The sequence below is a fragment of the Bos javanicus genome, chromosome 2, assembly GCF_032452875.1.
Source record: "Bos javanicus breed banteng chromosome 2, ARS-OSU_banteng_1.0, whole genome shotgun sequence".
NCBI classification, from domain to species: domain Eukaryota; kingdom Metazoa; phylum Chordata; class Mammalia; order Artiodactyla; family Bovidae; genus Bos; species Bos javanicus.
This window is the reverse complement of record NC_083869.1, coordinates 97862864-97890062: the sequence shown is the minus strand read 5'-3', so window position 1 is coordinate 97890062 and position 27199 is coordinate 97862864. Positions and strand designations below refer to the sequence as shown.

Here is a 27199-nt window from a genome sequence, read left to right as displayed (position 1 = left end):
TCAGTAATTTATTTGTGGGAGAAATTAGCTTTTTGTCCTGTAGCATTTCCCACATATTGGATTTTCCTGACTGAGTCTCCATGGTGTCATTTAATTGATCCTACTTCTCCTGTATTTAATTCAATTGTTAGTTATATCCAGGAGCTAGATCAGATTAGACCTTGACTTCCTGGTATGTTGCCTTCACAGGCAATGTGTACTTTCATCAGGAGGCACGTGATTCCTAGTTGTCACTCGATGATGTCAGCAGGCATCAGTGATCACTGCACAGATTCATTAACTCATCAGAAGTAGTACAATGGTAGTACTGTATCATTCTCTTATTCATATATTAACTATAACATGTTAATAAGAAGCTTCCTTTTTAAAAATTTTATTTAATTGGAGGATAATAACTTTAACAATACTGCGATGGTTTTTTGCCACACATCAATATGAATCAGCCATGGGTATACATGTGTCCCCCTCATCTTGAACCCCCCCCACCTCCCTCCCCATCCCATCCCTCTGGGTTGTCCCAGAGCACCAGCTTTGGGTATTCCTGCTTCATGCATCGAACTTGCACTGGTCATCTATTTTACATATGATTACTCCAAGAGAGACAGGATAAATGCTTAAAAGATCTATAGTTTAACAATGCCCTAGGTGATTCTGATAGGCACTCTGGTATAGGAATCAGAGCTAAGCCCTTGCCTTCAAAACATGGAGTGCTCCACAATTGTATCCATTTGACTAGTGCCAGGGATGGAGGATTTATCACTGTTCCAAAAGGCAGCTCATTCCATCTTTGGAGGTCCATACTGTGAAAAGGTCTCCTCATATTAGGTTCTCAAATTCTCTCAAATTTTTCCTATGAGGCCTCATCTGGAAGCATGAATTCAGTCTAACCATACATCCATGGTAACACTATCATTCCCACTCATCCTCTCTCCAGACTGAATGCACACATTGCTTTCTGGGAATTGTGTGTGAGTGTGAGTGTTTTAAAGATATTATCTTCAACAGCCTTCACATTCTTTTGTTGATCTCCTTCTCAAAGATGTGTCATGCAGAAAATAATTCTTTACTTTTCAGGTTGTTAAACAGGTAAGCTGGAATTAAGATTGCCGGGAGAAATATCAATAACCTCAGATATGCAGATGACACCACCCTTATGGCAGAAAGTGAAGAGGAACTAAAAAGCCTCTTGATGAAAGTGAAAGAGGAGAGTGACAAAGTTGGCTTAAAGCTCAACATTCAGAAAACTAAGATCATGGCATCCGGTCCCATCACTTCATGGGAAATAAATGGGGAAACAGTGGAAACAGTGTCAGACTTTATTTTGGGGGGCTCCAAAATCACTGCAGATGGTGATTTCAGCCATGAAATGAAAAGACGCTTACTCCTTGGAAGGAAAGTTATGACCAACCTAGATAGCATATTGAAAAGCAGAGACATTACTTTGCCAACAAAGGGCTGTCTAGTCAAGGCTATGGTTTTTCCAGTGGTCATGTATGCATGTGAGAGTTGGACTGTGAAGAAGGCTGAGTGCCGAAGAATTGATGTTTTTGAACTGTGGTGTTGGAGAAGACTCTTGAGAGTCCCTTGGACTGCAAGGAGATCCAACCAGTCCATTCTGAAGGAGATCAGCCCTGGGATTTCTTTGGAAGGAATAATGCTAAAGCTGAAACTCCAGTACTTTGGCCACCTCATGCAAAGAGTTGACTCATTGGAAAAGACTCTGATGCTGGGAGGGATTGGGGGCAGGAGGAGAAGGGAACAACAGAGGATGAGATGGCTGGATTGCATCACTGACTCAATGGACGTGAGTTTGAGTGAACTCCGGGAGTTGGTGAAGGACAGGGAGGCCTGGCGTGCTTCGATTCATGGGGTCGAAAAGAGTCGGACACGACTGAGCAACTGAGCTGAACTGAACTGAAGGGTATATCAATATAAATGCATTTCCTTTCCCTTATTATTTTGTGTATTTTGTTTGCTCAGTCATGTCCAACTCTTTGTGACCCCATGAGCTGTAGCCCACGGGGATCCTATGTCCATGGGGATTTCCCAGGTAAGAATACTTGAGCGAATTGCCATTCCCTTCTCCAGGGGGTTGTCCCAACCCAGGGGCTGAACCCAGGCCTCCCGCATTGGCAGGTGGATTCTTGACCATCTGAGCCACCTGGGAAGCATTATTTTGTATGCAAACTTAAGAAATGCAGGAGAAAATACTGGTCTATTCCAAACTTGAACACAATGCTTAGAGTTGAATTTGAGTCATTTAATAGGTTATTTACTAAATTTCTCTCATCCCTGTTCAGTTTAGTTCCTCAGTCATGTATAACTGTTTGTGACCCCATGGACCGCAGCATACCAGGCCTCCCTGTCCATCACCAACTCTCGGAGCTTACTCAAACTCATGTCCATAGAGTCGGTGATGCCATCCAACCACCTCATCCTCTGTTGTCCCCTTCTCCTCCTGCCTTTAATCTTTCCCAGCATCAGAGTCTTTTCCAAGGAGTCAGTTCTTCAAATCAGATGGCTAAAGTACTGGAGTTTCAGCTTCAGCATCAGCCCTTCCAATGAACATTCAGGACTGATTTCCTTTAGGATTGACTGGTTGGATCTCCTTGTAGTCCAAGGGATTCTCAAGAGTCTTCTCCAACACCACAGTTCAAAAGCATCAATTCTTCCGCACTCAGCTTTCTTTATGGTCCAACTCTCACACCCATACGTGACTACTGGAAAAAACCATAGCTTTGACTAGACAGACCTTTGTTAGCAAAGTAATGTCTCTGCTTTTTAATATGCTGTCTAGGTTGGTCATAGCTTTTCTTCCAAGGAGAAAGCGTCTTTTAATTTCATGGCTGCAGTCACTGTCTGCAGTGATTCTGGAGCCCCTCAAAAATGCTCATCCCTGGGCATGTTGCAACATGAATATATTTCAGCATAAAACAAAAATTTCCTTTAATACAGGCTTTGCTGTACTATTGCACGAATAATCTTGAGAACCTAAGATAGAGAAGGAGGGGGAGAAAGGGAAAGTTGGAGAGAGGAGGCAGGGGAGGGGAGGAAGGAGAGAGAGAGAGAGGAAAAATGCATTTGCAGAGCTTACTGTTCTCTGTTCCACTTGCTTAAGTAGCTTTGGTCTGGGAAAATGAGGCAATAAATTCCCTTGGGGTAGAAACTCTCCAATCAAGAATGTTTTTCTTGAGAGCCTTGCAATCAATCATATATTCTGCAAACGCAGGGGTACAGATCGTCTCAACACTCCTCTTGACTCTGATTCAAATCAAGTACTTCTTGCAAATATATCCTCTTTTATATCATCCCATTCCTTTTTTTCTTTAAATCAACCCTCTCTCCTTGGTTGATACTATCCATTCTTATGAATTTATGTACTACCTATATGTCCCCAATTCTAGAACTTATATATTGAGCTCTGACTTACACATATATCCAAATGTATACAAAAGAAGACCTTCATTATATCCTTTGCTTGGTATAAGGTCAAAGCATATGGAACTATCACTACTTAGTAAACTCTGGCCAGAGAACAAGGAAGTTTGTTGAAAGTTTGTTATGAGATATTGCATGAACAGAGGGCATTTAGTCTAAATATTCCCTGCTAGAAAAGTTTTGCTTACATTTCTCTAGATTCAGGCCATGAAATAATGGTGCCCTAGAATGACCTTACACTGGCTCCACACAGTTGACTCTTGCTGAATTGCATTATGACATTATGTAACTTTCAGCACTGATAGGGATCCAGTCCCAGGAAAATGGTCCTTTATCTACCATGGGATGTTGCTGAGGATGGTGTCTGTCACACTAATCTTTCCTTTTAACATACATCAACCAAGAGATACTTCTTGTTCTTCATATTTAAAAAGGTGATGTTTTACCAAGAAACTGGTTGTTTTTATCTTATTGAAACTATGATTTTACGATTGGTCTTGTCTCCCTATTGATAGCACAGAGTCAAATTTATAGTTCATGAGTAGCATCTAATATGGAGAAGGCAATGGCACCCCACTCCAGTACCCTTGCCTGGAAAATACCATGGACGGAGGAGCCTGGTAGGCTGCAGTCCATGGGGTCGCTAAGAGTCAGACACGACTGAGTGACTTCACTTTCACTTTTCACTTTCATGCATTGGAGAAGGAAATGGCAACCTGCTCTGGTGTTCTTGCCTGGAAAATCCCAGGGACGGTGGAGCCTGATGGGCTGCCATCTATGGGGTCGCACAGAGTTGGACACAACTGAAGTGACTTAGCAGCAGCAGCAGCAGCATCTAATATTATAAAATCATAGATTTCCATGTTAAAAAAATTATTTCCCTGCTAATTTTTCACATAGCTCTGACTCTCTAATTTGTAAATTGTATTCTTTTGTATCATACGATTTTCTAAGTTGCCTCAAGTACTTGGTACAATAATAAACTAAATGCTCACATGTGCTAGACAGTATTTGCAACACGGCATTCTATATTCTTATGTGTGTCTCAGTATTGGACTGTGATCCTGTTAAGACAAGGGGTTTATTTTACATCCCCAGTGTCTAGGATAGTGTTTGGATCCTTCTCATTAGCATTGGTATCTATTGATCAGTCTGTGCCAGGCATGGAGCTAACAGTTTGCCTTTCTAGAGCTCATTTAATCTTTAACAGGGTTTGACCTCTAGAGGGAGCTCCAGGCCTCTCTGACTCATGAGCTCCCCTCCCTCCAAATGCCTTAAGGAATGCAGATACAGACCCTCAAGTCACAGGACAGTTACTAATTCATTGTTATGACTCTCTATCCAACTTGGTCTCTCTCCTCTCTTTCTTCATTCACTCTCCTGTCTTTTAGGAATCTTTTCTCACAAAATGTCTGTTGGTAGTAGCGTGTCTCTGACTCTGGAAACGTGACGTGGAATAACTTAGGACAGCTAGCCACGATCACTTCATGGCACATAGATGGGGAAAAAGTAAAAACAGTGACAGATTTTATTTTCTTGGGCTCCAAAATCACTGTGGACGGTGACTGTAGCCACAATAGTAAAAGATGCTTACTCCTTGGAAGAAAAGCTATGATAAAGGTAGACAGCATATTAAAAAGCAGAGATATCACTTTGCTGACAAAGGTCCATATAGTCAAAGCTATGGTTTTTCCAGCAGTCATGTGTAGATGTGAGAATTGGACCATTAAGAAAGCTGAGTGCCAAAAAATTTATGATTTCGAATTGTGGTGCTGGAAAAGACTCTTGAAAGACTCTTGGACAGCAAGGAGATCAAACCAGTCAATCTTAAAGGAAATCAACCCTGGTTATTCACTGGAAGGACTGTTGCTGAAACCCCAATACTTTGGCCACCTAATGAGAAGAGCTGACTTATTGGAAAAGACTCTGATGCTAGGGAAAATTGAAGGCAGGAGGAGAAAAGGATGATAGAGGATGAGAGATGGCATCACAGATTCAATGGACATGAGTTTGAGCAAACTCTGGGAGATAGTGAAGGACAGGGAAGACTGGGTGCTGCAGTCCACGGGGTCACAAAGAGTTGGAAATGACTCAGTGACTGAACAACAAGCCATGATCAGTAGGAAAGGAGGGGAGAGAGCGTGACTGAAGCACTGAGTTACTATGGCAACAGGAGCTTAACACTTCAAACTTCCCTCCCCTTTCCCAGTGTTGGAGCTGAAATTCTCAGTGTAAAATAAGTTCTTCCCATCACAGCGCAGTGGGGAGTGTGAACACATGTGATGCTATGGAGTTCTGGGTGTGCGCCAACAACTCAGAGAGTGTGAAATCAGTCTGGAGGAGAAAGAGCCTGTGTTCTTCATACATTTCTCACTTTCCCTCACTTAGTACTTTATAAACTTTTCAAGGGATAATTTTAGGGGGAAAAATGAGGCAATAATCAGGAAATTGGTGTGTTTTGCCAAATTGCAATGTTATTTCTGAAAGGCTAGAACCTAAGCCTACCTTTAGCTTTATAGATCTACTAAAATCTTCAAGGGAATATTCAGTTACCCATGGAATTTTCCTTTCCAGGAATTTTTATAATTCTTTACAAACTGTTATATATCAAAATAGAAGATCCCCTGGAATCATGTTTCTTTGAAGAACCTGAAAATACAGACACAGGCTTTATAGTCTGAGTAACAAGTAAAATGACATTTCCCTAGGAAAAAGGATGGAGAAGGCAATGGCACCCCACTCCAGTACTCCTGCCTGGAAAATCCCATGGACGGAGGAGCCTGGTAGGCTGCAGTCCATGGGGTCGCTGAGGGTTGGACACAACTGAGTGACTTCACTTTCACTTTTCACTTTCATGCATTGGAGAAGGAAATGGCAACCCACTCCAGTGTTCTTGCCTGGAGAATCCCAGGGACGGGGGAGCTTGGTGGGCTGCCGTCTATGGGGTCGCACAGAGTTGGACACGACTGAAGTGACTTAGCAGCAGCAGGAAGAAGGAAATATGAGTGCACAGAGATGTAATTCTGGGGTCTCTCTCTGATACTCCAGGAGTACAAATTTTTATATGATGACTGGCCTCAGCTAGTGCAGAATTTTTACCAGGACATTTTTGAAATACTGGAAGGCTATCATGCACAATGTGTGTAAAAGGAATCTCAGACTAAACCAAAGTGTGCTTCTAAATTAAAACTGCCCCTTCCCTGTAGGCGCATCACTGAGTCCTCAGATATTTTTGAAGCAGAGCAAGTCCTGGAGCAGAAAGCAGCTGTGCACTTTTCATGCAATATAAGAGGCAGGAGACACTGGATTCTTATGAAAAATTAGAATTGGGGCAGTAAAGAGTACTTGGAGGAATGTTACTTCCATAAGAACTCAGGTGACACAAGTTCCTTTCATTCTCTTATTGAGGAGCAAATATTGACTGAGCTTTTCTGACTTTAAGAATATCTCCCCCTGTCCATGCCAAGATCCTTTACCATGGATTTGACATCCATTTTCCCAGAGGGCTCATCTGTCATGTATCCAAACCACAGGAGACCAATCAATTTCAACCAGTTACAAGTTTTGACCCTGCCCCATCTCAACCACCCTGCACACCACCCCCACCCCTCACCTGCCCTGGCTGTGTGCACATGCTGTGGAGAGAAAAGGAGGATGGTACCTCATGTGAGACTTCACATCCAGCAGCTCCAAGGCAGTGACTCGTGGCTCGCCGGCCAGGTTTTGCAAGATCTTCAGCCTGGGCCCGCAGTGCTTGTAGAACTCTGTGCAGATGTTCAGCAGAGACTCCCGAGGCCGCCTGAACTCCTCCCGAGCGATCCGCTCATCCAGCTCCTCCCTGGGAAGGCCCTGCCCTTCCTCCAGTAAGTGCAGGTTTTCTCTGGGGAAATTATAAAATTATTATTAAAAAGTATGGCAATAAAAATTATTAACTGGGGGTCTGGAAAGGTGTGTGTAGTGGGCAGCTGTGAAAGAAGGGTATCATGTTGAAGAAAAACATGATGTGGTCCCCAAACTTTTTGGCACCAGGATCCGGTTTCATGGAAGGCAATTTTTCCACAGACAGGGTGGGAAGGGAATGGTTTGGGTATGATTCAGGCACACTGCATTTATTCTGCACTTTATTTCTATTATTATTACATCAGCTTCACCTCAGATCATCAGGCATTAGATCCCAGAGGTTGGGGACCCTTGCCTTATATTATACCCAAGTTAATGAAACAGCAGGGCAGGGCCAAGGAGAAACGCATTGGAAAAATAAAGAAAGTCCATCATTCTAGAAGAGACTATCACCCCAAACTGTAGTGACTTTACATTAGTCACTTCCTGAGGATTTATGCAGAATTAGGATGCCAAGCGTGAATGAAATGAAACCTGATGGAACCATAACCCAGCTTACAAGGCAAATCATCACAAGATGATAGAATTATTAAATAGCACAAAATTAGAGTTATCTTCCTAGAGGGCTGGGATGGAGTGAGAGGTGGGAGGTAGGCTCAAGAGGGAGGGGACATACGTACACCTATGGCTGATTCATGTTGAAGTATGGCAGAAACCAACACAATAATTAATATTCTCCAATTAAAATAAATTTTAAAAAGAGTAAAAATGAAATAAAAAATAAATTAAATTTAGAAAGGAAAAATATATAGGCAATTCTACCCCCCAAAGTATGTTTTAATTCATGATTTTAAAAAGTGTATTACTTAATGTGGCTCATGGTTAAAAAAGTTTAAAACTCACTACCCTGAAGTGTTGTGAGGCTTTCCTTGATTTAATTGGGCAATCTAGGATGAAAGATATGCTTTAATGGGTTGTGAATTTTACTTTTATCATGTAGGAAAAGATTTTAAAAAGACATAATAACTATTAAGCAAATGAGAAAGAACTTCCCTCTCAAAAGAAAGAAGTGTGAACAAAGGCCATGCCCTGGAGAAGCCAGAGGCCATTTGGAGAAGACAGTCAAATAATAAGTAATTGCCCAGTGGGATCTAGCCATTACATGGTTGCTTATAATTGCAAACTATTGGAAACAGCTTAAATAGCCCACAAATAGAGGCTTGACTAACAAATTAGAGTGTATATTTATAATCAGACATATCCAACCATTACACATGAAGGTAAGGCTCTACATTTACTGGCTTGAAAGATGGGTGTGACATAGTGTTGAATAAAACAAGGCAGGTTTCAAAAAGAGTACAGTAGAAGACAATCTATTCACATATAATTATGTGATTATGTATGTTTGTGTAAAAATAAACAATTGGTAGATGCTTTCCAAAATATTAAAGGTGTTTATCTTTTTTTTTTTAAAAGTTAGGTTGTCTTTCTGTACCTGATGAAGTGCAGTTTGGTGCCTTGTTCCTGGTACCTGAGAGTCAGAAAAACAGTCTGAGTCACTATCGGAGCAAAAACAGGGGCCCTGTGGTGGGTCCTCTTAAAGACTTTTCCTCATGAGAAGCCTTTGAAGCTACACGTTTTGGTAAGCTCACCACGACACATGTACTAATTCTAAAGTATAAAATCTTGATCTGTCATTCAGCTATCACAGATACTGCAATAATAGCTGCCAGGAAAGCTGTTCCATTGCCAGATAATTTGTAGAAAGACACCCAAACTCACAGAATGCGGTCTCATGAGGGAAATTTTTGAACTTTAAAGGTAAGGTGAATCTATTTACCATTTTAACATCATGTGCTATATCTTAGGGGACTAGAGGGAAAATTATGGCTGACTTCTTTTCGGTTCTAGAGACTTCTCCTTTTATGAGTGATTGGCAATAGGACTTTAGAAGCCCTCTTTCTCTGTGTACCTTGCATCTAGCCTAGTTGAACATAGCTCAGTATGCTTAGAGAAATCCCTGTGCTTGGTCGCTCAGTCGTGTCTAACTCTTTGCAACCCCATAGACTGTAGCCTGCCAGGCTCCTCTGTCCATGGGGATTCTCCAGGCAAGGATACTGGAGTGGGTCGATACTGGAGTAATGAGTAAAACTCATTACTCGAAACCCAAAGAATCATTTTTAGTTAATGTGAGACACTGAGATCCGATTCAACACTAGTTTGAAATCTATTTCATTTTTAGCCTAAATATATGATGAGCAGGGAATTTACATAAATAATGATCCACACTTTAAAATGTGCTTCAGAGACACTAGAAAATTATTTCATTTTTCCTTATGATTATTGTGCTAACTATTCCACACTGGGAAAAGAGAACTTTCTCTCAAGCTGATTTTAGATTTGCCCTGTCTTAAATTCTTCCTTGAAAGAAGAAGCTAATTGAACATTTCTTTCTGTCTCAGGGTATTTAGAGGTTAACCTATGCAGAATGAAGCAGGTAACGTATTAACTAGTCCAGCCAGTATCTTGAGTTACACTAAAACAAGGAAGATGATTAAGTCAACAACCATGAAAGCATCATGTAGGGACCTAAGTCAAAGTTTGGGTGAAAGGTCTGCTGAAAATCTGTCCACATGAAAGAAAGTTGACTCTGCACAACTGCCCTGGAATGAGCAACCACCTCTTGGTTATTATTGTTTCATCTGTGTCCAACAAAAAGGCAAATGAAACAGCAGTGGAATCCTTCAAAGACCACCCAGGAGGCAGAGAACATCTTGCATGTTCACACAAACAAAGGAACGCCATTTTTTAAAGATGTCTTATTTCTCTTCATTTATGAAGGTGACACTTTTTAAAAATGGCCTCAGTATTTTCACGGAACTCTAAACTCTCACCTTCTTTTCTTTGGAGAATGTCTCCCTCAGTATTGACTAGTTTCAGGATTCTTTTCATTCCCAGTGGCTGAGATTCAGGTTGTATGAAACTGAGACCACAGAAGCATAGGGCCAGGGAATTACCTGGTATTCACCCCAGAGGACATGGTGTGGTTGGCTGTGGTGGCCCCTTTATGACCTTGGTCACACCTGCTCATCTGGGGGGCCGTCATGGGCCTGCAACAATGACAGTAACAAACAACACAAGTGGAGACACTTATGAAATCCTCAGGTTATTGCAGCTCATACAAGTTTTCAGTCAGTGTTAGAGTCTTAGAAAGACTTTGGGCTTTTCTGTCACACTCAGGTACTGTCTTTGTTCTGGGAGGCACTTAAATGGGAATACCGATTCCCAAAGGTCTATCAGTGAGATTTAAGGTCTTTTGTTTCTTGGTCCTGAGTAATGAACTAGGACTCCAAGCCAGACATTTATGAAATCAGACTTCTAAGTCTGTTTTGATAAAGTGAAAGTTAAGAATTCACTTTTCAAATCTACAGGTACCAGGAAGTTAGCCATTCTAGACAGTAAGGAAAAAAAAAAAAAAAAGGATGCACATATCATTTAGGCTACCTACTCCATAATCAACCACTTGATTTTTCTGCAAAACTATCTGAGAAGGAAAGAACCTTTCTAGTGAAAATTACACCTAAGACTACCCAGGGACATGAGTAAATGAATATCTATTTAAGTCAGTAATTTTGATGCTAAGAAATAGATAAGAATCATCTCATTTTACATCTTCTCTGAGTATTACGTTAACTGCCTTTGTGTCATTTGTGACATGGAAGGGAAGATAAGGCTTTTTAAAGCAATTGCTTATATGAACTATTTAAGGTTTGCTTTTATTATGCTCAATTTCTATATCCTGGTTGTGGTTGGCGACTGAACCTTTAATGATAACACCAGACTGTCTCTTTCTGTGCCTTTGCTATAGTGGGCAGAATTTAAAGCTGGCCCCAAGACTTTCGTCCTGCCCTGGTGTTACTCTCATGGTTATCATATGGCAAGAGGGGGATGATCTGTGTAGACCTAATCTTACTGTGCGTGCTTAGTCGTGTCCAACTCTTTACAACCCCATGGATTATAGCCCGCCAAGCTCCTCTGTCCATGGGATCCTCCAGGCAAAAATACTAGTGTGGGTTGCCATGTTCTCCTCCAAGGGATCTTCCTAACTCAGGAACTGAACCTGTGTTTCCTGTGTCTCCAGCATGGCAGGCAGATTTGTTACACTGAGTCACATGCCAGTACTTAAAAGGCAGAAATTTTTCTCTTGCTAGGGGCAGAGATATTTGAAGCCTAAGAAGGACTCCAGGGCATCATTGTCAGCTGGAGGATTGGAGGTTCTAGGTGAGAAGGGAAATCAGTGTCTTCTAAGCAGAGAGTGGCCCCTGGCTGAAGTCAGAAAGGAAAACGGACCTCCAACCCAAAGCTGCCTGGTGCTGGATTCTGCCAAAAACCTTAATGAGCTTAGAAATGGATTTTCCCCCAGAACCTTCCAATAAGAGGTCAGACTAACTGACATCTTGATTTTGGCCTTGGGAGACCCTAAGCAGAATAATGAGCTGAGCTTGCCCCAGGTTTCTGACCTAGAGAACCATGCCATGTGATATTATCTGTCTTAAGCCTCTGAGTTCGTGGTAACATGTTTTGCAACAATGGAAAACTAACACTGATACACTTGTAATACACTTGTTTATGTGTTACTATCTATAGAACTGTTGTTTTTTTCATGAGCTATATAAATTAAGACTGTGAAAGTGAAATGGTATCCTTCTTATTAAATATTTGCTTTCTGTAAAAACAATGAGGCCAGTTTAGTTGTGAATAATTATAACCAACCAGTGAGGCTAGTCGTCCACTCCATCAAAAGAATATTAAGTACACCGGAATATTTAAGACCATGGAATTTTAAATATCAGACCTCCATCCATAATTCCTTGTGGAATTTTGGTTAAGTCAATTTTGGATAAGTTAATCGACTTATCCTTATAAAAAGGAATAGAAAACATCATTGGGTATTATGAAGAGCAAGAATCAAGTGGCACTTGGGGAAATTGACTGCTCTTTCCTCTAGTCTCAGGAAGGTACTCATGACATACCCAGGTAGGTGCAGAAGGAAGAGTGTAAGTCATGTATTTTTCCTTGGGATGTTCTTTCTCCTTGGACTTTCAAAAAACCATCATCAAAGCACTGGGGACCGTTTCTCACGGGATGAGGCAATTTGTCACGCAATGAGGCAATGAGGTCCCTGTTTCATAGCTTCCCATTTCCTCAGTTTAGATACATGTGGGCATTTCAACAGATAGTCTACCCAAAACTTTGGGCTATGTTCTTCTCTAGGCTGGCAATGTAGTGCAAGATTGGGAACTAAATATGGATTGAACTTAATGAATGACAACCTCACGCCCCCTCTCACTTGCTGTTGGAAGTGACTGAGAGATTTCAGCGAGTCCTCCCACTGACTGAATGAGATGGGGCTGAAGAAGTTGGTACCTTTGATGAGAGTAAACCACAGAATTTTAGGCTAATGATATGGTTAAATGGGATGGAGGAACAAGGACACCAATGCAGAAAGAAGGCTTCCCCATCTCCACCCCTGGGGAGGAACACCTCCTTCCAGCTAATTGTAGACGAAAATGGAAAAGGAAAGCCAGTCACTGTGTAGTTTTCTGCATCTACCATTCCGACTCACCTTATCTTTTGTACACAGACATCCCTCCTCCCCTACTACCCCAAACTCCACCCAGGCCTCATCAGCCCAGCCCTTCCCTGGGCCCCAGGTCACCCAGTTCTTCTGTTTCTGCACCCAAGAATCTTTTGACAGGACTAAATTCTTGGAACTGCTTAGGGTGAACCCTGGTGTCAACTGACCTTTCCATTCCCAAATCCCTCAGTCCCCTCTCTCAGCACTAATGAGTCTTGTCCAATGGAGAATCTACCAACTGAAGCATTAGAATAAAATTTTGTAGTTTATGTCTGTTATGTAGCTTCTGACATTATAGGAAGAAAACCCCAACTCTTTACAAATAGGAAAATAATATAAACACTTAGTTGAAATTGGTGACATTTCATGTTGCATAAAATAAGAGCTAATAAAAATGTGGATCACATTTTCACATTCACTAAATTAGCCCTTTTTTGAAAGATTTGTTTACTACTGGGTTAAAACTGCTAGAGAAGCTCAGCAAGCTATGTGCAAATGTGTGTTTAGCAATAACAATACTACTACTAATTATTATTATCATTATTGTTATTATTCAGAGTACTTAGCACTATTTATCCAAACAACTCAGGGAACGTTTGCAGTTTTAGCCATAAAGGGCTGAGTTTGGGTACATGCTCAGTCGCTAAGTTGTGTCTGACTCTTTTCGACCCTGTGGACTGTAGCCCACCAGGCTCCTCTTTCCAAGGAATTTCCCAGGCAAGAATACTGGAGTGGGTTGCCATTTCCTCCTCCAGGGGATCCTCCCAACCCAGGGATCGAACCCAAGTCTCCTGTTTGTCAGGCAGATTCTTTACCATTGAGCCACCTGGGAAACTCCCAAGTTTGAGTAAAAACTGGGATTTAGAGATTTTAGCCATCACTTTTTTTTTTTTCTTCCTCTTTGTGGTGGATACATGTTGTTTATGGCTGTGGACATTTCTGCCAATGGGATTACCTGGTGAGGACCTCCACACTGTACAAAAGGGCCTGCAGGGAGGTTGCAAGAGCAGCCATGGCGGCAATCTCCTCTCGGGCAGCAGGTACCGTCTCCACCTGTGATGTCTGCCTCTTCAGCTTTTGTAGGTAACATGGCACTAAAGCTTCCAAGACCATCAGCATCTGAAGACTTCAATCAACAGAAAGAAAACCAAATCACGTTTTACATCCTATTTAATATTTTGGAGCATAGAGAAATGAGAAGCCTCTGCTGCTGCTGCTGCTGCTGCTAAGTCACTTCAGTCCTGTCCGACTCTGTGCGACCCCATAGACTGCAGCCCACCAGGCTCCCCCGTCCCTGGGATTTTCCAGGCAAGACACTGGAGTGGGTTGCCATTTCCTTCTCCAATGCATGAAAGTGAAAAGTGAAAGTGAAGTTGCTTGGTCATGTCCGACTCTTAGCAACCCCACGGACTGCAGCCTACCAGGCTCCTCCACCCATGGGATTCTCCAGGCAAGAGTACTGGAGTGGGGTGCCATTGCCTTCTCCAGAGAAGCCTCTAGAGAGATGAAAAAATCTGAGTCCCCTTCCCACTCCACCCATGTCAAGAGTAATTAAAGCTACTGGAAATATTGACTAACACCAATTAATGAAATAATTAAGCACCCAATGGGTTTCCCAGGTGGCACTAGTGGTAAAGAATCCACCTGCCAATGCAGGAGACATAAGAGACATAGGTTCAATCCCTGGGTTGGGAAGATCCCCTGGAGTAGGAAATGGCAACCCACTCCAGTATTTTGCCTAGACAATTCCATGGACAGAGGAGCCTGGTGAGCTACACTCCAAGGGATATAAGAGTTAACGTATATACAATTGGTTGACAGCATAATAGTGAGTTGGTCAAAAAGTTCGTTTGGGCTTGTCTGTAAACTCTTCCTTTTTGGCCGACCTGATAGAATGGTGATAGGTGGAGTTATTCAGTCGATGTAGAGAAATGAACCTCACAAAATCATCAACAAAGCTTTTATTCAGTAATTTGCCAAGAGTGATTTTCTAGCTGGAACAAATTTGAGACAAGATTAAACTCTTCTTTAGGAGGCTGGCTTCCTAAAGCTTAAGCATTTTTACAGCAAGAATCATGTCTGAAATAGTAATTGTGATGCAGATCTGAAAAATGCCTGCTTACTAGAATGAATCATTAAAAAGTTCAGCTGTATTTCTATTAAGAGACATGTTAAATATAAGTATACAGAAATGTTGAAGATGACAATAAGAGCAAACACCAAAAGAATGCTGATATAACTATAATGTTAGACAAAACAGACTTCAAGGCAAATAGCATTCCTATAGTTAAAGATGAAAATTTCACAGCTATAAAAAGACATATTACCAGATGTCAGGCTTATGATTAAGCTTACCGTAAGTAAGATTAGTATAATATTGGTTCAAGGATAGACAAATAGATACATGAAATAGAATAAGGAATACAAAACAAATCTGTAGATATTTGATGTTTAACAAAAATGGCACTGCAATATGATGGGAAAAGTCCAGTCTTTTCTATAAATGGTGCTGGGTCTGTTGCCTATTAGATATCTCTACAGAAAAAATAAACTTTGACCCTTACTTTACACCGTACCAAAATTAATTCCAGGTGACTTGTTAACTTAAATGTAAATGTAAAGGCAATAAAGCACCTGGCCTGTAAGAGGACACATTTGTAACCTTGGGTTAGCCAAGATTTCATAAGAGGACACAGAACTAAAACATAGGAAAAAGGTGATACATTGGTGCCGGGGACCAGCCCCAGCTGATCCAGGGTATTCGAAGGAGAGACGGCCTAGGCGACTATTTATATGCTAATTAGAGATATAAAGAATAATAGAATGAGGATAGCTCAGTAGGAAAATTCAGTGGAGAAAAGAGGCTGAGTAGCTTGGTTTACGCGGGAGACCAATAAAACTTCAAGACAAGAAGTTTGCACCACTTACGTAGGCCGCAGGCGCCCTCTCGAATAGCGGAAGGTGCCTCACCCTAGACACCTTCTCGAGTGGGTCTTAGAAGCCCAGGCATAATTAGTAAGCGTGGTGGGTTCCGCGCTCCAGATGGAGACTCAGCTGGAAGTTAAAGGGAAGAATGACATGGGGAGACCAAGCGTTGGTGAGCAAGGCCCGTAGCTTTATTTTCAACAGGGGCTTATATACCTCTAAGTTACACATAGAGGATAATAGGGGATGCAAAGTCAGCAGTCTTTGATTCTTATCAAAAACCAGGGTTTCTTTCCTGCAGATTTATCGTATACAAATGGTTTAGGTGATTTACATCATCTTCTGGCCAGAAGGCCTATTAACATTTTATGACTCTTGACAAGGACTTATCAACAAAGACTTATTTTCTCTAAGAGTAATTATTTTAAGGTTTGGCGCCATCTTCCGAAGATAAAATTGCATTCCTATAGGGTGGATGTGTAATGGGTTTACAACAAAGGAAAGAATTTATTACCTTAAGGGTCTAAAGTTACTAACACCAAGGCCACTACTTATTTTTTCTACATACCCACTATTAATTAATACATATTCAAGGATACAATTCAGGGGATGTGAAAACTTGGCAACAAGCATTGACTCATCAATGAAATCCTTTACTAGTCTTATTCTGACAGTTTCTAACTCTCTGAGAGGCTCTAAGCTATTTGACTATCTTAAGCTTCCCGTGCCTCTGGAGGCTGGGAGACTGTAAACAATCGTATGCATAGCTGTAGGAGTCCGGGTAAACTTGTCAGGCGAGTTAGAGAGCCATCTGAGGGGTTTGGATTTAAACACTCCTAATTGCCCAGGAACTTTATTAATTGGAGCTGTAAGTTAACTCTTTGACAAAGAGAGCGAGATGGTGGTAGGGGACAGCCCCCAGTAGAGTCAGAGGTGAGAGCACAAAGCAATAAAGTAGGCAGACTCTGGTTTTTTGGGGGAAGATACTCGAGAATATCCGGGGAGACTCCCGAGGCTCGATCCCACCTTTGCGTATGCCGAGCCTCCTTCCTCATGACCTTTGTCACGAGCGGAATGTCTCTCGCCGGCTCCCGGCACATTGGACTATATTAAAATGAAGAGTGCTGTTAATCAAAAGACAAACTTAGGGAAGTCAAATTATAAGTCACAGAGTAAAAGATATCATTTGAAATACAGGTAGCCAGTCACGTGTTGGAAAGGCTAAATAACCAGTCAAGAAAGCCTACTGGGACTTCCCTGGCAGCCCAGCACTGCCAGAGGGCAAGGGTTTGATCCCTGGTCAGGGAACTAAGATCCCACATGCCACAGGGCAGGGCCCGCCTCCCGCCAAAAAAAAAGAAAGGAAAGCCTACCGTATGCCTTTCTTTCCAATACCATGTTCAGTGATGCCATTCTGGTACTTTGTATTTAGCAATTACTACACATTGGTAAACTGGCAAAGCTACAGAGATCTAGTCGTGAAATGTTCACCAGTACACCACTCCACACAAGCTCGGGAAAAGTCTACATATCAAATAAAAATTATTGACTACCTCATTGAGAAATTAAAAAGAAGAGGTTTCCTAATGTTACATAATTGAGGAGGAGGAGGAGGAAAGGCCAAAGAGTTGGTTAAGTCAGAATAATGGAACATTTTGAAAAAATGCAACTTAATTATTTTTAAGCATGTATATTAAAAGGGAACTATCCACAATTCATTTGAATTATTATCTCTGCCTTTAGAAGACCTATTTTAATAGAGAGATGAGACTGACTTTCACTTCACATATCATTTACACACACAAACATATATATATATATATATATATATATATATATATATATCAGAGGCAACATCCTAGAATCGGAATAACACTCTCCATGTGAGGCCTCTGGGCTCCCTGCTCTTGGAAAATGATAGGCATGATTTATCTTCCTGCTCTTTGTGTGACAGAGTCCTTATTTTTCCCTAAAAGGAATTTTCTAAAATAGATTAAATGTCTATTGAGAAATTAATAGCAAATCAAATTTCAATTACACGTGAAGATAATATTTCCTAAACATCTTAGCTGATGCATAAATTCTAAATTAGAGGATTTCAAATTGATGAAAATTTACTGTATTTTTCATAACCTCTGCTATGACAAGTTTCCTACATTTAGTTTTGCAAATGGACTTGCCAGAATGTTACATGCTAATATTAACAAACATAACCTTTGTATTCACTCAGCTTTATTTCCCTTGCCATATTTACTTATTACAAGGCACAGATTAAAGCGTGCAGTTACCTTCTGAATGACTCAGGAGCATATGCCACCACTGTAACACACAGCTTAATGGCTTCACTTATAGAGAAAGTCAGGTCTTCGTTTCCATAGCAGAAATCTAAAGGGACAGAGGTCAAGGCACACAATCAGAGTGGATTCTGTCAGGGATAAAGAGGAGCTTATCACTCCTAACATTTTCTTTCTAGTGATATTTTGTAGGTTTTTTTTTTAAAATAGACTTTATTCCTAAACTGTGAACACTCAATTTCCTCATCTTAAGGGACTAAAAATTTTATTCTGTTTTTGAATAATCATATGACAAATAAAAGTGTTTTTTTGGTAATTAAAAAACTCATCTAATAGAACAGCAGGCTTCCCTGTCCATCACCAGCTCCGGCAGTTTGCTCAAACTCATGTCCATTGAGTTGGTGATGCCATTCAACCATTTCATCCGCTGTCGTCCCCCTTCTTTTCCTGCCCTCAATCTTTCCCAGCATCAGAGTCTTTTCAAATCAGTCAGTTCTTCACATTAGGTGGCCAAAATATTGGAGTTTCAGCTTCAGCATCAGTCCTTCCAATGAATACTCAAGACTGATTTCCTTTAGAATGGACTGGTTGGATCTCCTTGCAGTCCAAGGGACTCTCAAGACTCTTCTCCAACACCACAGTCCAAAAGCATCAATTCTTTGGTGTTCAGCCTTCTTTATGGTCCAACTCTCACATTCATACATGACTACTGGAAAAATCATAGCTTTGACTATATGGACCTTTGTTGGCAAAGTAATGTCTGTGCTTTTTAATACACTGTCTAGGTTTGTCATAGCTTTCCTTCCAAGGAGCATGTGTCTTTTAATTTCATGGCTGCAATCACCATCTGCAATGATTCTGGAGCCCAAGAAGATAAAATCTATCACTGTTTTCACTTTTTACCCTTCTATTTGCCATGAAGTGATGGGACTGGATGCCATGTTCTTAGGTTTTTTTAATGTTGAGTTTCAAGCCAGCTTTTGCACTATCCTCTTTCACCTTCATCAACAGGCTCTTTAGTTCTTAACTTTCTGCCATATGTTATCTGTGTATCTGAGGTTGTTGGTATTTCTCCCAGTTTTCATGGTAGAGAATCCTTAACACTTTAAGAATTATAAGAAATTTAAGAAACAGGGCATAGGAAAATGTATTCATTTAACTGATACTAAGCCCCACTTATGTTGCTGTTTTCATTTAGTTCAAAATATTCAGTATAAAGTCACTAAAAATATTACAAGGAGAAAAAGAATGTCAAGGCAAATTTTCCTTTTACCCAATGATTTAAGAGGTTTCTCAGCTTTGACCAGCTCTAAGATGTCCAGGATGTCAGTGGTCTCTCCCTCCAGGGACTGCAGCAAGTCAAACAGGCACTGAGCTGACACACCTTTGCTGGATCCAGTATTGGCAGCATCCTGTGTAAAGAAAAGTCATGGGCCATCACTGAAAAGTCTACAAATAACAAATGCTGGAGAGGGTGTGGAGAAAAGGGAACCCTTACACATTACCAGTGGGAATGTAAGTTGGTGCAGCCACTAGGGAAGAGAGTATGGAAGTTCCTTCAGTTCAGTTCAGTTCAGTTCAGTCACTCAGTCGTGTCCAACTCTTTGCGACCCCATGAATCGAAGCACACCAGGCCTCCCTGTCCATCACCAACTCCCGGAGTTCACTCAAACTCATGTCCATTGACTCAGTGATGCCATCCAGCCATCTCATCCTCTGTTGCCCCCTTTCCTCCTGCCCCCAATTCCTCCCAGCATCAGAGTCTTTTCCAATGAGTCAACTCTTCGCATGAGGTGGCCAAAGTATTGGAGTTTCAGCTTTAGCATCATTCCTTCCAAAGAAATCCCAGGGCTGATCTCCTTCAGAATGGACTGGTTGGATCTCCTTGCAGTCCAAGGGACTCTCAAGAGTCTTCTCCAACACCACAGTTCAAAAGCATCAATTCTTTGGCGCTCAGCCTTCTTCACAGTCCAACTCTCAAATCCATACCTGACTATTGGAAAAACCATAGTGTTGACTAGATGGACCTTTGTTGGCAAAGTAATGTCTCTGCTTTTCAATATGCTATCTAGGTTGGTCATAACTTTCCTTCCAAGGAGTAAGTGTCTTTTAATTTCATGGCTGCAATCACCATCTGCAATGATTTTGGAGCCCAAAAAAATACAGTCTGACACTGTTTCCCCATCTATTTTCCATGAAGTGATGGGACCAGATGCCATGATCTTCGTTTTCTGAATGTTGAGCTTTAAGCCAACTTTGTCACTCTCCTCTTTCACTTTCATCAAGAGGCTTTTTAGTTCCTCTTCACTTTCTGCCATAAGGGTGGTGTCATCTGCATATCTGAGGTTATTGATATTTCTCCCGGCAATCTTGATTCCAGCCTGTGCTTCTTCCAGCCCAGAGTTTCTCATGATGTACTCTGCATAGAAGTTAAATAAGCAGGGTGACAATTTGCAGCCTTGACGTACTCCTTTTCCTATTTGGAACCAGTCTGTTGTTCCATGTCCAGTTCTAACTGTTGCTTCCTGACCTGAATACAGGTTTCTCAAGAGGCAGGTTAGGTGGTCTGGTATTCCCATGTCTTAAAGAATTTTCCACAGTTTATTGTGATCCACACAGTCAAAGGCTTTGGCATAGTCAATAAAGCAGAAATAGATGTTTTTCTGGAACTCTCTTGCTTTTTCGATGATCCAGCAGATGTTGGCAATTTGATCTCTGGTTCCTCTGCCTTTTCTAAAACCAGCTTGAACATCTGGAAGTTCACGGTTCACGTATTGCTGAAGCTTGGCTTGGAGAATTTTGAGCATTTCTTTACTAGTGTGTGAGTACAGTTGTGCGGTAGTTTGAGCATTCTTTGGCATTGCCTTTCTTTGGGATTGGAATGAAAACTGACCTTTTCCAGTCCTGTGGCCACTGTGAGTTTTCCAAATTTGCTGGCATATTGAGTGCAGCACTTTCACAGCATCATCTTTCAGAATTTGAGATAGCTCAACTGGAATTCCATCACCTCCACTAGCTTTGTTCGTAGTGATGCTTCCTAAGGCCCACTTGATTTCACATTCCAGAATGTCTGGCTCTAGGTCAGTGATCACACCATTGTGATTATCAGGGTCATGAAGATATTTTTTGTACAGTTCTTCTGTGTATTCTTGCCACCTCTTCTTAATATCTTCTGCTTCTGTTAGGTCCATACCATTAGAAAACTAAAAATAGGACTATTATATGACCCAGCAAACCAAGTCCTGGGCATATATCCAGAGAAAATTCTAATTCAAAAAGACGCATGCACCCATATGTTCATAGCATCACTATTCACAGTAGCCAAAACAAGGAAACACCTTAAGTGTCCACCAGTAAGCAATATCCTATGATAAATCATAATGGAAAAGAATATAAAAAGTATGCATATTTATGTAAAACTGAATCACTCTGCTATACAACAGAAATTAACACAACATGTAAATCAGCTATACTTCAATTTAAAGAAGAGCTATTTTAGTTTATTAATTCCTACCTCAGTATTAATATGGTTTGATCAGGAATTCAAGTTTCAAAACACTGCCACTGATAACAATTATCTAGGTGTTATTCAGTTTACGTAATTCTGCATCCAATCGTGCTACTGTATGATTTTGGAATGGAATGCCTAATTTTAAAGAATCTATTAAATGCTTGTTGCTCAGTCACTCAGTCATGTCTGACTCTTTGTGATCCCATAGACTGCAGCATGCCAGGCCTCCCTGTCCTTCACCAACTCCTGGAGTTTACTCAAATTCATGTCCATTGAGTTGGTGATGCCATCCAACTATCTCATTCTCTGTCATCCCCTTCTCCTCCTGCCTTCAATCTTTCCCAGCATCAGAGTCTTTTCAAATGAGTCAATTCTTTGATTCAGGTGGCCAAAGTATTGGATTTTCAGCTTCAGCTTCAGTTCTTCCAATGAATATTCAGGGTTGATTTCCTTTAGTAAGGACTGGTTGGATCTCCTTGCAATCCAAGGAAGTCTCAAGAGTCTTCTCCAACACCACAGTTCAAAAGCATCAAAAGGAAAAGCTAATCCAGTACAAAAGAGATCTTTATGGAAACTCTTGAAAATACAGAAATGTGAACTGCCAGAATAGTTTATGGCAGTGTTTCCTCTGGTCTTTGATAGTTGGACTCAGCATTCCCCCCCAAATTTCCATAATGAAATCAAATATGTTTGAGAAACAGAAGCTTATTTTGAAAACCCTGGGAATTTTGTGGTTCCTATTTGATAATCTATTGAAATGTCTCCAGAATAGATACTTGCTGTCTCTGTAAAATGGCTTTGATTCATTCATTAAAAACAACAGATCCTCATTAAATTCCTACTGTGTGTCAGGCATCATTCTGTGCACTGAGGTTATAGCAAAACAGAAACAAAAGCAAAAACCATACAAACAAAACAACAACTAAAATCAAGCAAAGGCAAACAAAAATCAGATTAAGATCTCACTTTATTGGAGCTCAAATTCTACTGTGGGGTGTAGCGGAGATACATATTAGTGAAACAAATACAGGTATTATACATGATACAGTATAAATACTCTGCATAAAAATAAAAACAAAACAGGGTAAGTGCTGAACAGTGATAGAAATGAGAATCAGGAACTCTTCCTTTTTTTTTTTAAACTTTTTTATTGGAGTATAGCTGATTAGCAATGCTGTGATAGTTTTAGGTGGATAGCACAAGGGACTTAGCCATACATATTCACGTATCCATTCTCCTCCCAAGCTTCCCTCCCATCCAGGCTGCCACATAACACTGAGCAGAGTTCCTTTTGCTGTACAGTAGGACCTTGTTGGTTATCCATTTTTAATGTAGCAATGTGTACACATCCATCCTAAACTCCATAACTGTCCCTTCCCCCCAGGAAACCATAAGTTCGAGAATCTTTTCCTTTTATCATTTTCTATTTTCCATTCTTTTATTAATTAAAAAAAACTAGAGAATTGGTCTATTTACATCCTAGGGGCTGAAATGAGGCTTGAAGAGAAATGCTGAAGACAGACAAATTTCTTATTGAAAGAGAAATGATTTAGGGTATTTGCATTCCATAGGTTGAAGAATAGAGCTGAGAGCCTGATAACAGAAATGGACAATGACCAAACAAAACAACAACTAAAATCAAGCAAAGGCAAACAAAAATCAGATCAAGATCTCACTTTAATGGAGCTCAAATTCTACTGTGGGGTGTGGCAGAGATCCATAAATGGACAGAACAGAAATGGACAATGGCCATACATAAAAACAGAATTCTGATCCACAACCTGTAATAACCAGCCCAGGAATCCACTGCTATAGTGAGTTCTGAATAAACAAACTTGGTTTTTCTCATTGGGTTGGTCCTTTATTTACTTCCACAGAGTTTACTCACAGGAAACTCCAGGAGAGGGGCCACACTCGCAAACAGCTGGAGCACGAAGGGCTTGCGGTGTAGAATGTAGAACTGGTGGCAGGCAAATTCAATGGCTTGACGCAACTGAGGATTGCTTTCATAGTCAGAGTACACCTGTGTGAAAACAGCACATATTCAGAAAAGGCCTTAACAGCTTACTAGAGTTGTGTTTGCTTTACAAGCTCATAGCCATGGGAAGCATGGAGGGAAATGACTAATTTCATAAACTGATAGCGGGGAGGATAAAGTGGTATATACCTTTTTGAAAGAAATCTAGAAATATACATAAAAATGCAAAAAATAAAATATACTATTTCTCCAGGAAGTTTATGACTAGTGATTTGTCATAAGAAAACAATTAAACAAATATACAAAGATGTATATACAGGAATGCCTGCTGCAAGGCATTAAGGCATTAAAATAGTAGAAAATTTGAAACCTAAATTATTCATAAATTGGGATTAAGTGAATTATTTATATGCATACAACTGAGTACTATGCAACTATTTTTTAAAAGATGCTATATAGTGCTAAATGTAGCTACAGGGAAAATGCCCACAACATTCTTAGTGTCACATTAAAAAAAAGGTAGGCAAAAACTTGAACATATGGTATGCTCCAACTTCTGTTTTAAAAAAAGTAGGAGAGAGAGCACCAGAATTTTCAAGATGTGCAAACAATGATTATCTAGGAAGGAGGATTATAGATGATCTTTATTTTCTTATCTAAACTTTCTTCTTTTGAATTTTATAATGAACATTTATTGTTTTTGATAATTATTTAAGAAGCTATAATAATGGAAAATAGATAAAATTCCAACTATTTAAAAAGAGGACAGAGAGCCCTGATGATATTAAAAGTCAATTTCTTGCCTCTGTAGGTTGAGCAAACTCCACTTTACATAAGCATGTATTACTTCTTCCATGATTTACTAAAATTTCCATAAAAACAGAGAACTAGGATGAGCCCCCAGGCCCTTTCTGAACTTTATTCAGTACCCCCTCAATGGGGCCACATACACGTTAGACATGATTAAGGGCAAACTGTTCCTGCTACATTCATCTCCTCCAACCACCTCATTATACCAAATTTAACAGCAATTTTGAAAATCTCTTTCCAGAGAGAGGTTGCAAAATCTCTTGGGAGAAACAGCAATTGAACACTTGCCTCACATTTGAATAATGGTTCTCAAACTTCTGAGGGCATCAGAACCACCCAGAGGCTTTGTAAAAACACAGATTCCTGGGCTGTGACTCCAGAGTTTCTGATGAAGTAGGTCTAGGATGGGGCCCAAGAATGTGCGTTTGGAACTAATTCCCAAGTGATGCTGATGCCGCTGGTCCAGAGATTTCACTTTGAAAACCACTGGCCCAGAAGAAACGGGGAACTGTGGCTCAGATCTGGGAAATCTCAGGATAGAATGGAATACTGTGACCTTCGGTAAATCTTTGTGGGGGTTTCATTTGGTGCCTTCTCAGGTCATGAAAACAGATAATTCGATCAGCTAAAGTCTCAGCATGGACCTTGTTGACCTTCTGAATGGGCAGGGGAGGAGGCCCACGTACCTGCAGCATGGTGGGCAGAATCCACTGGTAGCCACTGAGGGAGAAGAGGTGGTTGAAGTGCACGGCACTGTTGATGACGGTGGCCGCATACTGCCTGAGCAGGGCACTGTCTTCTGGGTGCAGGATCAGAGCCCCATTAAAGACGTTGAGGAAAAGCATGATTTCATCTCCCCAGGGGAACTCACTAGGCATGCCCAGGAACATCTCCTCCAGGAGCTGGATCCACAAGCTTTTCTGAAGAGTGTCAAGGCCAAAGAGTTCCTTTCCAGCTGTGAGACATGAAGACAGAGGCAGGTTTAGCCCCACGCCAATCCCCATGTCAGCATGGAGGGCAGTCCAACCCTAGGGCCCTGCTGTTTCCAACTCGGGGATGTGAAGACCTACTGCTGACATGCACAATGTTGCCTGCATTTCGGTAACACTTTCGAGTCTTCCAAGGACTTTTCTGTCACCCCTTTGATTCAACTCTGTGGGCAAGACAGGGCCGGCAAGTGTGGTGTGTTGCTGTTGCATAAGCTGTGGCTTTAAGGAAAAAATTATTTCAGAAAGAAAATGGCAGGGCTGGGACTAGTTCTTGGTCTTTTAACTCCTGGTTGGACTACAGCTCATGTACCATCACTCTGAGCATCTGGATGAAGACACAGCACAAAGATGCTGATTTAAGTAAATTGTCACAAATGAATAACTGAATGTGGTTTCAAAATGGACCTTTTTCTATTTCTCTGTCTCACTCTCCCTTTCTCTCTCCATTTTTCTCTTTCAATTCAGGTAATTTACATAGAGTAAAATACACAGATCGTTAAATGTAGAATTCAATGAATTTTGACAAAAATACCCACTTGTAACCAACATTCCAATCAATATATGAACCATTTTTATCATCTGAGAAAATTCCTTCAAATCCCTTTCTGAGAAGTCCATTCTCCCCGCCCTCTGCACCACGCCCCCCAACCCCCTCCCCGCCCAGCCCCCGCCTGAATAGGGAACTACTGCTCTGATTTCTTTCACTGTAGATTCATTTTGCCTCCTCTTGAACTTCACAGATAGAGAAGGCAATGGCACCCCACTCCAGTACTCTTGCCTGGAAAATCCCATGGACGGAGGAGCCTGGCAGGCTACAGTCCATGGGGTCGCTAAGTCGAACACGACTGAGCAACTTCACTTTCACTTTTCACTTTCATGCATTAGAGAAGGAAATGGCAACACATTCCAGTGTTCGTGCCTGGAGAATCCCAGGGACAGGGGAGCCTGGTGGGCTGCCGTCTATGGGATCGCACAGAGTCAGACACCACTGAGCGACTGAATTGCCTGACTGACTGAACTTCACAGAAATACTTGTCCTTCACTTAGTCAAGTACTCCCTAACAACACCCTACTACTTTCTTCAATTGCTTATGATTAGCTCAGAGCAGTGGTCTCAGAGTTTAGTCCTTGAAATGGCAGCATCAACCATGCCTTGGAACTTGCTAGAAATACAAGTTCCTGAGCCCCATTCCAGAGCTACTGAATCAGAAACTGGGGACTGGAGGGTGGGATGCAGCCATCTGTGTTTTATCAAGTCCTCCAGTCCTCCAGGTGATTCTGTTGCCCATTCAAGACTGAGAGCCACTGATTTAGAGAACTGTTTATTGATTAAGATGGAGATGATCTCCAGCTGAGGACAAAACTAGGCCATGAGAAGATGCCCAAGAGAGGAAAGGCTTCTTTCTTGATACCTTGAGGATCACTGAAGAGTGAAAACTCTGCATCAATAGCACTTCGAGGGAATGAGGGCAGTCGGAGGAGGTCTTCCTGGAGCATGGAGACGTGGGACTGCTTGTGGGCTGTGGGGATCTTCTGGGTGAGGGAGATGAGAAACAAAACCCGCCCCACTTCCTCCAGCTTGCGAGTGAACACCTAGCAGCAGGTGAGGGCAGAAGCAGACGAAAAGCGGAATTGGGCAACCCCGAAACCCCCACGACTGAAGACATTAAAATCTCTAACGACAAACCAGGCTAAGTAAAAATTAAGGGGTGGGGGAAGTGAAAGGAAGGAGAAAGAAGTTTCTTTTCCTTACCATGCAGAAAGAGCAAACAATAG

At 41.2% G+C, this 27199-nt stretch overlaps 1 protein-coding gene across 15 annotated transcripts in view; it reads right to left on the bottom strand.

Annotated features, from left to right (window-relative positions):
* Positions 1-27199, bottom strand: part of UNC80 (unc-80 homolog, NALCN channel complex subunit) — a 231215-nt gene that overhangs the window by 33374 nt on the left and 170642 nt on the right. For 14 of the 15 annotated variants that reach the window (XM_061383689.1, XM_061383579.1, XM_061383649.1 and 11 more), the window contains 8 exons: positions 26836-27016; positions 25121-25389; positions 23535-23669; positions 19409-19547; positions 18130-18226; positions 13872-14042; positions 10296-10388; positions 7100-7318 (listed from right to left, as the gene is read on the bottom strand). In XM_061383689.1, the coding sequence (XP_061239673.1) occupies positions 7100-7318; positions 10296-10388; positions 13872-14042; positions 18130-18226; positions 19409-19547; positions 23535-23669; positions 25121-25389; positions 26836-27016 (1304 nt within the window). The remainder of the gene's footprint in view (positions 1-7099; positions 7319-10295; positions 10389-13871; positions 14043-18129; positions 18227-19408; positions 19548-23534; positions 23670-25120; positions 25390-26835; positions 27017-27199) is intronic. The other variant, XM_061383640.1, reaches the window with a different exon arrangement.